This window comes from Gallinula chloropus (genome assembly GCF_964237585.1).
Source record: "Gallinula chloropus genome assembly, chromosome: 9".
In the NCBI taxonomy this organism is placed as follows: Eukaryota; Metazoa; Chordata; class Aves; order Gruiformes; family Rallidae; genus Gallinula; species Gallinula chloropus.
In genome coordinates, this window is record NC_140094.1 from 10101015 (window position 1) to 10117427 (window position 16413).

At 39.4% G+C, this 16413-nt stretch overlaps 1 protein-coding gene across 1 annotated transcript in view; it reads left to right on the plus strand.

Moving 5' to 3' along the window:
- ADAMTSL3 (ADAMTS like 3) overlaps nt 1–16413 on the plus strand; it is a gene marked incomplete at both ends in the record, with an annotated part of 177160 nt that overhangs the window by 131770 nt on the left and 28977 nt on the right. The window contains 5 exons of the mRNA XM_084267990.1: nt 4187–4473; nt 11393–11522; nt 12503–12695; nt 13350–13529; nt 14291–14444. Coding sequence (XP_084124116.1) covers nt 4187–4473; nt 11393–11522; nt 12503–12695; nt 13350–13529; nt 14291–14444 — 944 coding nt within the window. The remainder of the gene's footprint in view (nt 1–4186; nt 4474–11392; nt 11523–12502; nt 12696–13349; nt 13530–14290; nt 14445–16413) is intronic.

Consider the following 16413-nt stretch of genomic DNA (forward strand, 5'->3'; position numbering starts at 1 on the left):
GACCTTTTTAGTTTTTAGTTGTGGAATGTGATGACAGTTGATACCAATCATTATTTTAAATGTTCTTCCCTTGAGCCTTCTTAGTTACAGTGGGATTCACAGAGAAGCTCCAGCAAGGTTTTTGCATCCTTTTTTTTAATCGTAAGTTAAAGAAATAGACACCTCAACTGCCTTTCCCTGACATGGCTTAGGACAAAACTAGAACGCTTTCCAAAGCTGACATACTTTTTCAGCAACCCGAGCTAAAAAGTAATCACTAGCTTTGTGGAGCTGCAGTTGCTGAGTGTGAAATGCAAGGTCTCTCATAAAGGTTGCTGCTCGTTGTATTTGAGTCCTTTTTGCAGAAATGGCCCTGTCATGCCTTTGGTGAGCATCACTGAGAACTGCTTTTTTCACAGCTCCTTCTCTGAAAACAGGCTGGTGATTTTATCCCATCCTTTACACTCCAGGTTGATAAAACCTGGCAGTGAACTCTGCTTAGAGCAGGCAGGGGTGGTGCTTCAGGGAGGAGTAGGGTGCCAGCGTTGTCGAAGTTCTGCCACAGTAACCAGCCAACATTTTAGATGCTTCTGCAAACTTTTATCCAGGCCCCTTGGCACAGTAGGGTTGGACTGGAAATATCACAAATGCAGTCTTTTTTTTCAGGATTTAGGCATTTCCTGTCTTAACTGAAAGCAAGAACTGCAGGCATGAGGAAAATAAAAAAAAATATATTGAGAGACACCATGTTTTCCAAGTCTTTAGAAAGCTGCAGAAGGCTGCACTGAGTTAAGTTTTTGTTTCAGGTTTGATTTAGTTGGGTTGGACTCTTCTTTCCCAGTTCTATCATCAGCATTTTAGGTCACTGCTTCCTTTTCCAGGTCACCCTACACTGGCTTTTACAAAGTGTGCCAGGTGAATGCACATATCCATTAGTGTTAGACCAGTAACCCTGGAGCATGGACATACTCCCCACTGCGTCTGAAGTTGTTCATTGCTTATACCTGTGCAGATTATAGGAGCATTTAATTTCTACATTGCACTTGGAAGAATGACTGTACAAAAAGGCTGATGGTGAAAAGTTGTGCTGCTTGGATTTGCAATTTTACATTCTTCTCCTTTTTTTTTTAATCAGAAGAGGAGTCTAATCTACAAACTTAGTTAAAGATCTAGGATAATTTTCAGAATTACCACCATCCTATCCATTCTGCAATAAATTCCTGATGATCTGCAAGGCATCATAATACAAGTGCTTTGATGCTTCTTCATCTGGTCTGAGATTGCTTTTGTGGGCATCAAAGGCAGAGTGAATTTGTTTTGAGGAAGTGTTGTCCAGAAAGTACTGCCACGTGTGTGTCGTGAATGCCATAGAGTAAAAGAAAACTCATTTGTGACATTGCTTTCATGATCTGTCACGGGCTTTGGGTGGGTTTATGCTAAATAAAAGTTTAAAAAATCATCTGCCTGAACTTAAAATTCAGATACAATTCCAACCTCCGGAGCTCTCACTGTCTAGTCAGTTACTTGCTCTAATTTTGTATTAGCATTCTCTGTTGGCTTCTGTTGAAGGTAATTAAAGTGTGACTTCTACATGGTCATCCTTTGAAAAGTTCTATAGTTTAGGATTTTAATAGCTGAATAGCCATGTGACCAGTTTAGCAAATGCCAAGGTAGAATAAATAGCATTTTGGGTGTGTTTTTTATCTTGCACTTCACTGAAAAATACCAGACACTAATATTCAACAGGAAAACCTCAATTATATTATAGGCTTGCTATAAGTCAAAGAAAAAATGCTTAGAATTTTCTGAGTTTCTTTATAAATCAATTGGTTGCTGAATGAAAGGATTGCTGTGGTTCAAAATTTCCTTTCATTTATACAGGATTTCAGAAGAATGCATCATACATTATTTTTGGAATGTTTTAATGCATTCAGCTAACAATATACAAAATTAACACTAATTTCTGGTATGCTGCTGTCATACTTCTACCAAAAAAGTTATTTGCTTTCAGGCTTTCAGACTGTAAACTGTTAGGTGTGGTCAGAATACCAACCGACTCTTTTAAACTATAAATGTCCATCATTTTTATTTTTTAAATTAGGTACATAACTACAAATAGACTTACATGGGGTTTTTTACACAGAAAGGAGAGGAAAGCCATAATTTTGTTAAGCCTATGCACAATGGCCTTGATCCAATAAAGCACTTAAGCACAAGTTTAACTCTGAACACATTACACTCCTATTGATTTCAAAGGACTGCTAATGTGCTTAAAGTTACGCGTGTGCTTAAGCATTTTCTTGGATGAGGGTGATCTTGCCATGGCCTCCAAGGGTAGTTGAATGGCTGTCTTTGAAAAGACAGCCATGTAAGATCCAATGTTCCAGGGTTAAGCTGATTTTTATCTGCTGGGATAAGAGAAAGCCTTTGTTTGCAGCTTTTATCACAGATTTTCAGTTAGAATTTGTCTTCAAAGGTGTGTGGACCTTAACCCCTGCCAGCTGTGCCACTGGACCTGAGGGGCTGCAGGGTTGCACCAATATGGCATTCATTCAGATTTTATCCCTGTAGGGCACAACCATCCATTTTGATACTATCCTCCCAATAAAAATCAATCTGATCATCCACTTTATAGGCTGTTTGACTTGGGAATTGATGGGCACTTCCAGGTTTCCTTGTTTCAAGAGGAGCTGGGGATACCACAGCCTTTACTGAAGTCTGTCAATGACCACTGAGCTCTAACTAAAATTTTGAGAAGAAAACTTTGAAGTGACAGGTTTTGACATATTTATTTATCTAAATAGTAGAGTCTCAAAGGTATTTCATCAACATCTTGATAAAAAATAGCCAGTTACCTTGTAACCTTTCTTGGAAAAGGCAGTGTCTTCCACAGGAGGGAGACTATCTTGGGGTCTGTCCCCAGCTTGGGTCACTACCCCAGGGACTGAGTTGGAGTATCCTTACAGGTTACCCACTCATCTGTTCTCCTTTCTTCTATTTGATCCTTCTGCTGTATATTCTGGCAAGAAGTTATTGGCTCAAGATGATAAACTGTCCACAGAATCAACCAGACTGTGTTGACATTTTTCTGTGCTTACTGTGTATGCAGAGCGTAAATACTGATTTTTGTCTTACACAACTGTTCTTGTATTTGTAAGGGCAGCTTTCCTGCAGTAAAGAGAAAGAGAGATAATTCTTAATCAAAGATAAGGAGAAAATCTTTGTATCCTGTTTTGGATTTTTCCTTCCACATACATTTTTAGCAGTGGTCAAGTCTCCTTGTCTCTCATTTGTGTTTTGATCATCAGCTGTGTTTGGCCATACAACAAAGAGAAACTGCAAACTTTTGAAAAAATGTACTATGAAACTATATATTTGACTTCTTATAAATTGTACCCTAGAGCCACTGAGAATGACTTTATTAATGAAATTCAGCCCTCTAGTGCCATTTTGAAAATTACTATCAAATATTAATGTGACCCTCGAAGTTAGAGAACATTATACACTAAAACCTCCTTTTACTCAGTGAATTCATGATCTGTAAAATAAGATTTAACTGTAGTTCATCAGGAGCATAAATGCTTTCTAATAAAAATGATGGATTATAGACTGAGCCGGTTAGACCTCTTTATTGAAGATGAGAGCCTTCTTACAAGATTAAATCTGAACAGCAGCCTGCAATGGTATGCATTGGAGACAGCTAGAAATGAAAAGTGTTTTTCTTCTGCCTGACTGCTGATTATTAGTATGGCACAAGGTGATGGACTTTCTCAGATTTAAACAGACTGCAAATATTCTTTTGGCATATGGCCACGTTTGTATACCCGGGGAGCTGTTTTGTACTTTCTAGATGTATCTTCATGGAGTTTCTCCATTTTTGCCCCTTGGAGTTCAACAACAGTTGTAGGTGACATTACTGTTCCCCTCAAAAAGGATACAACTTTCCTTATTCTCCATTATTCTTTCTCCTCTTTTCCTACTTTTTTTTTTCTGGTGAATTTTGAGAAATGTTCTGGAATGGGGACAAGTGAAAGGCTTAAGACCCTTGACTGTGCATTCTCTGTAAGCATCAGATAGTATTATGTATTGCCTGCTTTGAGTATAGACATACATTTATGTGTGTTATCTGTTTTTAAACTCTGCATAAACACAGAAAATTGTATGGAATAAAATCAAAGTCTTTCTATTGCACTTTGATTATTTGCAGGTTTATTCCTGAGCCCTGGTCTCCATGCAGTGCCACGTGTGGCAATGGCATACAGGTGCGAGATGTGAAGTGCCAAATTCTTCTTGCGTTTACTCAGACTGAGGTTGAACTGCCTGAGGAGGAATGTGAGGATGTGAAGCCACCAACAGAACGAGTCTGTCACCTGGCTTCCTGTGACAGCGATCCTGTCCCCTACACACCAGAATTTTCACATGCTGAAGATGGCAGTGTGATTTATGACTGGGAATATATTGGATTTACTCCTTGTTCAGCCACATGTCTTGGAGGTACCTTTATTTGTTCATTTATTTATCCTGACTTGTAAGAATTTGTCATAGTCCTTCTAAGAATTTAGCATTGTTTGACATTGTTTGGTCTTCTATTACTGTTGCCCTGAAGTAGTGATGTTAATCTGCAAGACAACATGCAGCTTCAAGTTGTAACTTATTTCTAGGTTATCCATAGAGTGCTTCAAATGGCTTTGTTTCCTTTATATCCTGTGTTCAAACACTGACTTTATTTGGTTAAGTAAGGTGCAAGGAGTTGAAACAGCAATCTGCTTCAGTCTTGTTGCTGTGGGAGTCTCAGCTGCTAGGCAGTTGGTGGTACCAGCATGTTTGCTACATCAGTGATGGGTGTGTTTAGAAGAGCTTTCTTTTCCTAGGAAATCAAAGTGTATAGTTTGGGAGTTAAAATTCCCATGTTAATTCTTCCTTATCTTTCAAAATGCTGCCATTTTCTGCAGTTGTACTTAGGGAGACCTGTTTTCAGTCTGACCGGCATGAAGATCAAACGGGAGTTTGTTTAGGTCTCAACACAGTGTATCACTCTCTAGGAACTCTGTGCCATACATCTGTCTGCAAGTAGTTAGGCACATTCCTTCTTGGATGTAACAGAATCTCCCTGTCATCCTAACTACATGTTACTAGACAAGGTTGTTGGTGTTGCTACTACATACTGTACCTCAGGACTGAACACGAGTGAGTTATGAAGTGCTAAGTGGAGGCAGTGGAATTGTGAACACACCTATATGAGACAGGGCTGATGACATCAGTGGGAAGTGAAGACAGTTGTATCCATTTGTATCCATAGAAGAAATAAAAAACGTAGAAAAGGGGAGAACAGAAACCATTGGAAGTGGAGACCTAGTCTAGAGCTCTCAGAAAGCAGTCACCTTCCTACTATTCACCTGTTCAGCCCTTGAGGACAGAAGTTGGGAGGGATGCCCTGGAAAGCTATCAGCAGGGTGAGTGACTAAGTGCCTCCTTTAGCATTCACTAGTGCTGTTTACTGATGGGGTTGGTCTGTAGCAACAGCAATACATATGATGACAAAAGCCAATGCATCCCATTCCCTCCACTGCCTTCAGTGGTCATTGTGACTGGCAAGATAGAGGAGGCTGTAGTCCAAGCATATACATATAAAAGTGACACAGTAGTGACAGCTACTGTACTGAGTGTTTATCTTCCTTCATTTTAATGAGGGAATTATTTTTAAAAATAAGAAAACTTTACTCAAAATCAGAAACAAGGCTTTCATTACTACTAATTTTGTAGTTCTTTTTCATATCTTGACTGATTTTTTTGGTAATGTGCAATGATTCTATTCCCATCTTAAATGCACTTTGCTACTGCTTTTTTAGCCAATATCTTTGCCAAGGGTCTTCTAAAACTCAATTATTTTGGGGACATCAGCAGACATCTAGGCTGAAATAATCTCTAGGCTTTGCCTTCTATTGCACGTGTGGGTGTTTGAATTGCCTGCGTTTTCACGTCTGTCGGTGCAAGAACGGTCACGATAAAACTTGCACTTGGAGTGCAACCAGATGGTAATCTAAGGAGCCTGTACTGAAGACAGTAGTTTTGTTTTCTGACACAAAGGAACTTAAAAATAACTGATGAGCAGAATCCCAAGTTCAGCTTAAGTTTGTTCCTGAGGGAGCCAAGTATGAATTCCGTTGTCTTCTGGCTCTTTCATGAATTTGTAAGGTTGCCTGACTCAGAATTCTCCTCTAGGTGTTCAGGGTAATCTCACCATTTGTTTGATATGAGATAGAAACAACCCATTGAAAGAAGCTTGAAAGAAAATATCTGGTTGTGTCCTTTAGACTTCTGTGGTATCGCTGGTACTATGTCTAGACATTTTTCTTATGTGATGCTCCTGGGAAATGTGGGAAGCTGTCAGGATATTTTATCAATTAGCAGCTTCAGAAGTCCCTGTGCTGTTAGGCTAGTTAGGTAGCAATGATTTTTTTCCTTCTATCAGTTCTGGTCGTCTTGCTGCCTTGGCAAAGGCTTTCAAACAGACCAAAAATTACCTGCTGATAAATAGTTTTAAGGGAACCAGACATCTCTTCTGTTTCCAACTCATTGCAATGTACTAACTAATGATCTCACTGTCTACTATTTTTCCATTGTGTAGTTCAAAGGAGTTGATCCATTTCTGCTAAGTTTTATGTTCAAATCTCATTTCAATTAGGTGAACTCTTTTGTTACAAGAAATAAATGTTGTCTGAGTTTGGAATATCCCAGTTTAATGTAAATTATATTAGGTATTTTTTCTTTAGTATGTATGTATCTAGCAGTGGCTATTAAAATAAACTCCTGTAGCTTTGTGTATCCTCAGAACTCCCTGCCCTCATTTCTCTGTGCTTGACTCTCCGAATGAGGGAAAAGTCTCCAGGGTCTAAGCAGGGTTGGAAGCTTTACAGCCACTGTTTGAGCAAAGACTGAATCTCTATCTCAGTGCTTGTCACTTCTTGTTTGACATCCTCATACAGACTAGACTTTTTAATTCAAAATCTTACCTGTCCCTCTCCAAAACAGACATAAAAACGTAGATGGAAACATTGTTTTTTGAGATAGAGCAATCTGCAAGGCTTTGTCAACATCTTTACTTTCCAGTTCATCATATTCTGCAGGTTCTAGAGCATTAAGAATACAAGTCTTTGATCATTTTGGGTGCTTTCCACACCAAATCTGTGTGGCTTGTGCAGCATGTTGGGTGTCATGAAACTTGGTGCTTTTGAGGTCTGCTATGTAGTGTTATGCCTGTTTCCATGAGTGCAAATAAAAGCTCTCCCAGCTAATAAGGCAGCCATCGCCTTTAAGATCCACAGCCAACTCTATAACCATCCTGAAAGGTAAAGATTTATTTTGTCTTCAGTGACTGAAGAGATCCCAAACTGAAAACAAGCTAACTGTTGTGCTCAAGGATCTCAGGATTTGCCCTCATTTCCCAGAATTACTTTTTTTTCTAATCTGAAGAATTTTGGGCCTGATGCAAGAGCCCCCAACAGAAGTGCAAGTTATATTTCATAATATTGTCAGTAAGAAGTAATAGTTGTTATCAGAATAAAGAGTATGCCTGAGAAGAAATGGTTTTCTTGTAATCTATAGAATTTCTTTGGTGTCGCTCAACTACTCTACAATATTTTAAAGGGATGTTTCTATTATAAAAAAAACAAACTGAACGTTGCCTGGAACCCTGTTTAAAAATACCTTTAAGTGCAAGAGGCAGGTTTTGATATTTCTATATTTCATATAGCTGAAAAATTGAGTCAGGCCCCCCAAAGTCATTAGATTGGCTTAAAAATAATGAGATTAAACAATAAATACAGCTGCCCTTCCTGTAGTTTCCTCTATAGTCAGTGGCTTTGGAAACTTTAGGGTGCAGTCAAGTTGTGTTTTCAGGCTTTTGTCTGGACCCTAATGGCTAAAAGTTTACTATTTTATATATAACAAACCTGAGATTCTTAGAAAGTCATTGGATTCCAGCCAAATTTAAAGACTCTTAAGAAAAACATTGAGTTTAGAAACTGACAAATTAAGTTGAGATCATTTTCAAGAGTGCTATAGGCAATTTGATAACAAGTCACTCCTAGGACTAGCTTCAGGAGCTGCAGTCACTGTTTACTTTTTACAGAGGAGTATAAATAACACTGCTGGTTTCAATAGCTTTCTTGAGAGGCTCAGGCATACGGAGGACCTGGCATTTATTCTGAGTTATTTTCAGCTGATAGTACATATTTTTAAGCAGTCACCAAACTGAGACTATCTGATAGAAATCAGTGACTGCCCTTCCTCTTCCAGATGTAGAGACTAGATTCACCCACTGACCATTTGCACAGCAACTTTCCATCCCCTGTTTTCTTTCTGCTCTAGAAAAGGCAGAAACAAAAGGTCTGGAGTTTTTTTTTCAGGCATTCTGATCTTTTAACGCAGCTTCATGCTCTGTGTATTTTGCTGTGCAGAAAAGCTTGTAAAAGAATGTAAATCTATGTGGTTTGAATGTTGGGTTAAAATAGAAAATATTCTATTTCACTGAATAGTAGGATAATTACTACAATAGTGCATCAGATTACTGTAAAAATACTTAATGCTCCCTGCTGCATACATAATGTTTTAGTTAAATTATCTACTATGTTTATATTATAAGCCAAGAAAGTCATACACATAAAACTTTGCTTGTTTGAATAATAGATTTTTCCATTTTCCAATCGACGTAGAATAAGAAATTTATCAGTGATTGAAGTTCTGAACTAATAGAAAATTATACTTTGGGTGAGAAATCTGATTGTCAAGACATTTTGACAGTTACGTTCAAGCAAATGCTGCGTCAATTACATGTGGTTATTTATAGAATAGAGTCCTTGAACTGAGAACTGAGGAACAGGAAGGGAGCGCGTGGTATGTTTTTAACAGCGCTGTAATACCTGCTTTGTACTTGGGGCATGGAGACAGGGTGCCATTTTTCTTTCAATAAGGCCTCTGTGGGGAGGAATCGTTGCTGCAGACTGTGCCCTGTAGTTAAGTCAAATGAAAGATACACCGCATGTTGACATTTTTCTCCTGGTAACACGATTAAAGCTAGGTAGGTCATGCTGCAAGGCACAAGTGGTTTAATGAACTCCAGGTGGCAAGTTGCAGTCAAAAACCCGTCACCTGGTATGACATGCCTTTTGTTCATTTGGTTGGCCAGTTTAGTTTTTGTAACACCGAGATAAAAAGTTCCCATGGGATTATTGCCGACTTAGATGGCCTGAAAGGAATCTTATTTCATTCCCCTCCTTTGTGTGAGATATTAAGAAGATATTACTTATCGCAACCTTTTCAAGAGCAGCATCACCTCTGAGTGTGGTTTTCCCACAGGAACACAGTGAGGTCAGTGAAACGGAAGGTTGGTAGCACAGGGTAGATTTTGACCTAAATACAGATTATATGGATGTTTGATTGCTTGTCTGGTAATGTCGTTCTGTTTCTGCCAGAACACAATTTCTCGATCTTTATTTCTCTCCTGTAGACAGTCCAGATGTGCATTTCCTACATCAGGGGGCAGGGAAGCTGCTCCTGTTAAACAAACACATGGGGATCAATTGGACCGAAAACATTTGATTTCCTTGGTCACCAGTCTGCAATAAAGTAGTAGAGTTCTAGAAAAATTACTTGTTTATTGGTTTGTCATCATTGGACATTTTCATGTCTGCATTTTAGTCACGAGATTTGTTGTTAAAGGTTTATTCTCAGCCTTGCTGGTACTTTTTACTCAATGTGTGTGTTCTATGTTAATGTAATTACCAATACTTTGATATAAAAGAATTGAATAGGTTGTCATTCGTGTTTAAGGTCAGGTCCTCTGTTCTATTAAAATTCATCACTTCGTAGATGGAGTCAAAACATTTATATAACAAGGTCTTTCTGAACTGAAAACGAGACCCAGAGGGGATCTCGAGGTGTACCAGAGAGCCTGAAAGAAATTGGAATTTACATTATTGTGAAAATCACTGCTGGTCTCCTCCTGCTGAAGTGTTTGAAATAGTTGGAGTGACTCAAGTGCTGCAAAGAGGGATTGTGACCTGGGCTGGTCGATACGCTGTACTACATCAGGATTGTTTATAGATGGGAAAGAGTAGCTTTGGTTTGTGAAAAGAATGGCAGTGGCATGAATGTACCACAAAAGAGAGAAATATGGACCATGAGCATGGAGACAAAACTTCCAGTGTAGAATATTTCCTTGAGTCCCCTGAGATTAGAATGGTTAATGACAAACAGCGCCAAGAAACCGGTTGTCATGCACTAATGACACAGAAGCAGGAATAGTTGTAGTACCCTTTGTGTAACAATAGTTGTGTTGTTCTGAGTTGATGTCATAGCTAATACCATGACGTGGTTAGTTGTTTCTGATTAAAAATGCAACTGTGTTAAAAGATGGCTGTAAGAAATTAAATGTACCCTGCTGCTGAAAGCAAGTTGATATCCTTACAAAACCATTGGAGAGAAGTGAAAAACAGGAAGGAAACAGATTTAAATTCTTTAAACAGCGATTCTTCAAAAGTATTTTTTACCTGAAAGCAACAAAATGGGTATTTTATTATTTCTATGCTTTTTTAATTGCTGGATTCTGATCATTAGCATTGCTTACATAGAATACCCCTGATATGCAGGATGTCTCAAGTACATCACAAACCATCTTATCTTTCACATACATGTGAGTGAGCATTGAAACTGAGCAAGGCTTCCACACTAAAATAAATGCTACATAAAATTGGATAACTACAGAGATTTAAAATAAAAGTGGGTCACGAGATGTGTATTTGCTAAGCTGACTTGTTCTAATGCAAACTTATATTACGTTTCATTTTGACTCATAGAAATTTGAGTATTGGTAATCTTTCATGCTTCAGTAATAGGATCCAGGTAGCAAGAGCTGCAGATCAGAAGGTGCCAAGAATGGTCACGAGTGAGGAAAGCTCTAGACTGGGTCAGATTTGCTGCCTTCAGCAAAACTATTACATCTCTTAGTGCCTATGAGAAAGGCTCTATGTTCAGTCAGACATTCTCCTGATCATAGTTTTTAAGTTTTCTTGCATTCTTAATTATTTTTTCACTGTTTTAGCTGCTTAAAGTCAAGGTAAGTGAGAAGGAATTGCTTTTACCCTGATTTTCACAAAAAAAGAGAAGCTACTTTTCTGTTGTTTTTCATAGGCAGAATGTCAAATCAAGATTTTTAAATATCACAGAAGTGCTAGATATAAATCCCAAATATCTTTTGAGTATTGAATACAGAAAATATCTCAGTGTTCTTTGACCTGAAAGGTTAGCTTTAAGCCAGCCACCTGATTTGTTCATAACATTTTACTGTGAAGTGACCTGTACAGAAATCTCTTCCATTTTCAGTGTTTCACAAGCATTTTCCTTTTTAAACCAGGAACACAAGAAGCCATTGCAATGTGTCTGCACGTAGAGACAAAACAAGCCGTCAACGAAACCCTGTGTGACAATTCCAAGAGACCACCACCAATGACTCGTACTTGCAATATGAAGCTTTGCCCTCCGAGGTAAACTAATAATGAAAGCACATTGTGGCAAAGAAATAGTTAATATGACTTAAATAAACATTGGCTTTCTCAGAAAGGTTTCAGATTGCAGGGCTGTGGTCTTGCTTTGGGATGAAATTTCACTACCTCTGTCTTTAACTGGGTTTTGGGGTTGGGATTATTATTTTTTTTTTGGTCTTGTTCACTCCTTTTCCACTCTTCACATCTCACTAATAAAAGAGGGAACTTTTTCTGAAATAAATCTCTGCTTTCTAGATGTTTGCCAGAGCTGGAAAAGCAGCCTTAATTTTTCTAGTGGTACAGGGAAAATTTTAGGGCAATTTCACAAAAAAGAGCAGAGAACATTGACTTTCTATCCTTACTTGAATAGAAAAACTGAAATTGTGATTTAAAGTTATTTTAATTTCATGCTTCTTTGGTAGTCCCATGTAGTTCATACGGCTGCTTATTCTTGTTTGGAAATGCTGGAAGAAGAACAAACCCAGTCCAATCCCAAGAAAACCTAGATGATTTGGTCACTTGAAAGTGCCATATGTGAAATTTTGACATATGCTGCCTTGTTTACCCACTTTTGATCTGTGACATCCCTGATCCTTTGCACATTGTTTCTACGTGTTTGCAGAAAACTCCTCTTGCAAAATGTAGGGAAGAAGTTAACAGGAACAGGATGTTTTAAAGAAAACATACACATTTAAAGGAAGTTTTGTAAATGTAAGAAAGGTCTATTTACATATTTACATTTATAAATGTAAACGTCAGCAGGTTGCCAACAGGCTGTATTTTTATGAGGAGCATTCTGAAAGTAAATGCTGGAAATGAGCCTTTATTGCTTTATTTTCAATAAAGGGATGTTTTAGCCATCTGTCAATAACTGTGCCTTCGGTTGCTGTTTACTGGGATCTCTTTGGGGAGGGTTTGCTCCTTCCCCAGTCCGAAGCAAGTTGCTGAACTGTGGGCTTTTGGCTGTGTTGCTGGAACAGGTGGCAGAGCGGGCCCTGGAGACGCTGCTCAGCTACGTGTGGGGTTGGGATACAGACCAGAGACGTGCACTGCCAGCAGCCGGGAGGATCTGCGGTGGCTGCAGAGGACTGCAAAGATAAAAAGCCTCATTCTTTACAAGCTTGTAACCAGATCGATTGTCCCCCCGTTTGGCATGTTGAGGAATGGCAGCAGGTATGGCTGGGTTACAGAAATAGTTTAAATGTCTTCCTCTGGCTGGGTACTTGACATTTCCTAGCTGGAATAACACGGACAGCAGCTCCTGAACTTTGGTATGTAAGTGGTTCAGCTGATTTCATGAAAACAAACTAATCCAGGGTCAAAAATATTGCTCTAGACCAGCATGCCAGTGGTCACAGGATAAGGTGAGAAGTCCTTTTTAACATTTCAGAAAGCTGGATAGCAGTTACTCCAGACATCACCCTTCTGTGCTCTGCATATGCCATAACCTGCTTTTGGAGTCATTGCTTCTTTTTTTCTTAGGCAGAAAGCTTCCAAAATTCCCACTAGATATATTAACTGATGTGAGACATAGGCAGATCTGCACGTCAGATGTGTGTTTTTCTTTAAAATTTCTACTACTTAATTGCATTCAGGTGGTGTGACTTTCACTCAGTAATTAGGTTATCTTTAATAGATCAGCTGAATATTTTAACAGAAGAATCTTCTACGTGCTGCTTGCTTTTTAATTAAAAGTAGATGTCATTTTTCAAGGGAGCATGATCGGGGGAGGAAGGGGGGAACTTACAGTGTTTGTGTAAAAGAAGGTGATGGGTGAGCACCGATATCTGTGCAGGAGTACATGCTGTGTTCTCTTCTTCTCCTCAGTGTTCACGTACTTGTGGAGGAGGGATTCAGACCCGCAAAGTGTACTGTAAGCAGCTGCTGACAGATGGAAGTTTCCTGAAACACTCTGATGACACCTGCCAGGAACCTAAATTGCCAACTAGTAAACCATGTGCAAGAGTTGACTGTCCTCCCCAGCTCGTCATAGGGGAATGGTCCAAGGTGAGCAGCGCCCCAAGACTGAATCAAAGGCTTCAGTTGCAACGTGAGCTGTAGAAGGTTTCTGCTTGGGTGAAACTTCTGCTATTGGAGCAACAAATTAATAGCATAGCTGAAGGTTTTGCAAGGCATGTGCTTGGGGTTCACTGTGTGTACAGTTGCTGTGCATCCCAGCCTACAGCCCGACTGATCACATCCTCCTTCCTGAGCTGTCCTTGAGTTGCTAAAGGACAGGCTATAGTTCATCATATGTGTTCTACCAGACATGTTTAGCTATTGATTATTTCATAGCATGGCTTCAAAAAGCAAATCTATGCATCATTTTGGAATAGGTCCTCCTCCTTTACTATTTAATGCAAGCTTGCTACCACTCCCTGTTCAGAAAATATTTATAGAACTGAGTGTAGAAGCTGCAATTAAAGGTTAATGCAATACAAACCAGGAGAGAAGATTGAGAGACTTGACATCAATTGTGTGGAACGTGCTGCATTGTTTCTCTGAGGTACTAGATCTTATTGCTCTGTTCTGCCCATGTTTGGACATAAGGTAATTCATGTAGTTTTAATTGCTCCTGAGTTGCTTGGTGGAACAAATTATGTATCATATTCTTATTGCCTGGAAAAGGGGAGAGAGTTTAATGTCTAGATAACAGAGATTCCTATGAACTCTCAGAAGAAAAAAAAAACCCAACACAACCTAGTTTAAAATTAGCATGTGCGGTGTGGAACACCAAGTTTAGTTTGACTGCATCCTTCCTTTCACAGTGCTCAGTAAGCTGCGGTGTTGGAATCCAGAGAAGGAAACTTTCCTGCCAAAACCTCACAGCAAAGGGCCAATATGTCAAATTAAATGGATCAATGTGTAGTGGTCTGTCTCCTTCACTGCTTGTAAGGTCTTGTCAGATGAATGCCTGCAACAGTAAGTATGTTACATTATGTAGTTCCTTGCTGATTTGGAATGATCTATTTATAAAGAAAAAAACCTGCATATAGGTTAATTCACTCATCTCTCTATACTTTCACAATATTGCTGATCTGGCATAAAGTCAGTGCCATAATTACTAGACCAGTAATAACAGGATTGTTTTTAATTGTTTTCTGCCAGTCAGAAATAAAGGTTATGATCTAATGAAGTAGTTGCTGAATACACTTTAATGGGACGTACCTCTCACCCTCATACTTACCAACGTGTGCTGTGTTTTTTCCTTCTTGCTATCCCAACTGGAAAAAGAAAATATTCCATAACTTGAGGATAAATTACAAAGGACATTAGAAAAGATAAGAATCCAGTTCTGGCTTGTCTTTGCACTGCACATTTCTATTACACTGGACATTTTGCTTAGCATGGTGGAATTCAAAACCTGAAGCTCTGTGCCAGTGATAACTTTAGGTATAATTTCTATCTTCCCTTGTAGAAATGAGAATCCCAGTCTCATGAGCTTTGCAGAAAGTGACGACAGGACAGACACTCTTCAAAACATCCAGTATTTTATTACTGTCTGTATAAAAGTCTTTTCAGAAAAAGCTATCAATAGGAATCGTGCAATTTTGGCACAGTTGGGTTATGGTACCGATGGTAGATGCACTAACTGCATGTGTTATAACACCAATGGAAATACCTGACTGTTACAGCGTGTTCAATGATGTACAGTCATTTAGGACAGGCAGCTCTAAATGCAGGTTCCCTGAGTCTGTGCTTGCCTTCCTTTGCAGAGGAGAGTCTTGGTTTGTAGGTTTGGGGACCAGGGTGCGGATAAGAAATGAAAAAATGAGGTTTTACTTTTGGTTTGGGGAAGAACTCAAAAGCCTTCATGAATGGCCTGGTTTTGATCCCAGATCATAGAGATAGATGTGTTTTGACCAAATTCATAGTGCTGTCAAGAAGTAGCTACTTTATAAGTTTTGAAGCTTTGCTTTAAAAATTATTCACAAAACAAAATAAGAAATAGAATAATTACTGATTCATACATAATATGAAACTTCTTTTCCTGGCCTGCATTTCAGATTAACATGCCAAAATCCTGAGGTTCAAAACTCCACTTAAATAAAGCCCTGTGGACTTTCAGGAATGTCCTTGGCATAAGGTTTAATAAAATATTTTGAGCTGCATATCTATCTGAATTTAATTAATTGTGGATAGTTGAATGGCAGTGTAGCTGGTTTGCAAATTGCTTAGTACAGACTGATATTAAAGTTACATTGTCAGCTTCCACCACAGTGCCAAGAGAGCAGGACAGGGAACTGCAGAGGGGTTGTGATTGTACTGAATGGGTGCAGATCAAAGTCTTACAGTAGAATCCGTGTCCTCACCATCTCTGTCCCGTTTGGAACAAGGGAGCACTTACAGCTCAATCTGCCTAGCAATTTCTCAGCTAAGCAACAGAAGGGCAGGAGACATGGCTGTACCGCAGCTCTGGGGTGGGTACTACAGAAGGAGCCAGGCCAGTGGCAGCAGCGGGCTTTGGATTCACAGGAACATGCAGCTGTGGGCTCAGGCTGCTGTGAAGAACAGGCAGGAGCCCTGCATGGCCCCAGTAAGGGCAGATGGATAGCCAGAAAGTGAGGCTGGCTCAGTGGAGAGTGGCCTGGCACATGATGCTTGCCTTTGGGAGCAGTCTGAATGTGCCTCCTCAAGCTTGTGCTTCTGTGGCTCAGAGGAGCGCCTCCTTTTTTACTGTCTCATGACAGTGCTGAGGCTTTTCAGACTTAATCTTTTACCCTGGGACTAGTAATCATGGCTGTTCTCTACTTAATAAGCCCCATTAAGTCAGAAACATTCCTGACTGTGGGCTCTGAGAAATAGGAAATAACACCAGTCTGGCCCTGAGCTCACCAGGACCTGATGCCCAGCTAAAGCTGTAGAGGACCATTAGAGGTCACGGATGCAG